We start from the raw sequence: 1,201 nt of genomic DNA, 5'->3' as shown, positions 1-1,201 counted from the left end.
TTTTTACAACGTACGCTGTCTTGTTGTCACTTGAACACACCAATTGACATCGGGCACTTTTTTTACCACCTGTATCCGTATCAGTGATACCGCTTGTAGATGACTGCTCTGCATCTTTCCGCATCCGTTCAACCGCCGATTTTGCTGCTGCTGTTCTGGGCAGTGTTTTGCGCCACATCATTTCTGGTTGCACTAGAGCCTTGCCAAGTTCTTCCAGGAATAATCGACGCTTATGCAGCCGTTCTAAATTTTATGCTGAATGTTTCACTGTCCATAGAACGTAGGCGTTGTATGCCGATACGTCGATGATGTAAAATATGACTAATGGCCATCGTGCAGATATTCTTTGGCAAGAATACGTTGGTCATTTTGTCTAAATTATCCACACCACCTTTAGTATTACTATAGTGTAGAATAATGTCAGGCTTGCTTCCCTTTCTGTCGCAAACCTGGTTGCCATTGTGCATAGTACTTGGAACTATAACATTCTTGTTCTTTTTTGGGAGGTATGATACGATGGTGCAATCTTCAGAAAAGGCAAATGTTGAAAAGTTCAATTTTCTGCCTTGTAGTTGCAGCAGTTCCTGGGTAGCTCTGGCTTGTTTTTTTTACAGTTCCAACCAAAGTCAAATTCTTTTTTTTCAGTTCTACCCCCAGTGCATACGAAGTAAAAAAGTTGTCACATGTAACATTATCACCTTTTAGCCCCTTTACCATGTCGAGAACCACTCGCATCCCTTGGTACTTCGCACGAGTTCCACTTGACGGCTTGCCAGTGTATATTTGCATATTCCATGCGTAGCTTGACTTTCAGCAACAGGCTACCCAAAACTTATTGCCATACTTTGCCGGTTTCTTTGGCATGTACTGTCTGAATTGACATCGGCCTTTGAAAGGATACAGTCGCTCATCAACTGTAACATTTTCGGAAGGATTATACATCTTAGGTAATTTTTAACCCATATATCCCATAAACTAAAGAACCTTGAAAGTGATAGATGTTGCATTGCCTTCAATAATGATAAAGCAGCAGAAGAAGATCGATCATGGGGCCTAAGTGACCCCGGGGATTTCGCATATACGTAAAGTGCATACAGCAGTTACTATGAATGACAACGCGCAGAATTTCAGTATATGCAGATAGTGATGAAGAAGGTCAAAAAATCACATCCACAGTCATATTTGGTACTAAGTTTTATGT

At 41.1% G+C, this 1,201-nt stretch overlaps 2 protein-coding genes across 2 annotated transcripts; both read right to left on the bottom strand.

Annotated features, from left to right (window-relative positions):
* Positions 1-7: 7 nt before the first annotated feature.
* Tsp_14313 (conserved hypothetical protein) lies at positions 8-368 on the bottom strand (the record flags this gene model as incomplete). The annotated part of the gene is made up of 2 exons (XM_003369818.1): positions 269-368; positions 8-243 (listed from the first exon to the last, which is right to left on the bottom strand). Coding segments are annotated over exons 1-2 (336 nt in total), but the record flags the coding sequence as incomplete, so codon positions are not given.
* A 52-nt stretch (positions 369-420) lies between these two features.
* Positions 421-942, bottom strand: Tsp_14312 (conserved hypothetical protein). Its single transcript, XM_003369817.1, has 3 exons — positions 845-942; positions 699-821; positions 421-526 (listed from the first exon to the last, which is right to left on the bottom strand). Exons 1-3 carry the CDS (start codon positions 940-942, stop codon positions 421-423), a joined length of 327 nt encoding a protein of 108 aa, XP_003369865.1.
* Between the last annotated feature and the right edge of the window lie 259 nt (positions 943-1,201).

Source organism: Trichinella spiralis (genome assembly GCF_000181795.1).
Source record: "Trichinella spiralis strain ISS 195 chromosome Unknown Scfld1452, whole genome shotgun sequence".
NCBI lineage: Eukaryota > Metazoa > Nematoda > Enoplea > Trichinellida > Trichinellidae > Trichinella > Trichinella spiralis.
The sequence above is the reverse complement of the archived record's forward strand: the minus strand, read 5'-3'. Positions and strand labels throughout refer to the sequence as shown.

Bases quoted from the DNA above. Each gene is read 5' to 3' on its own strand.
- Tsp_14312 (XM_003369817.1), bottom strand. From the start codon at position 942: ATGTATAATCCTTCCGAAAATGTTACAGTTGATGAGCGACTGTATCCT. The intron at 527-698 runs GTGATAATGTTA...CCTTTTCTGAAG, and splicing joins CATGGTAAAGGGGCTAAAAG to ATTGCACCATCGTATCATAC.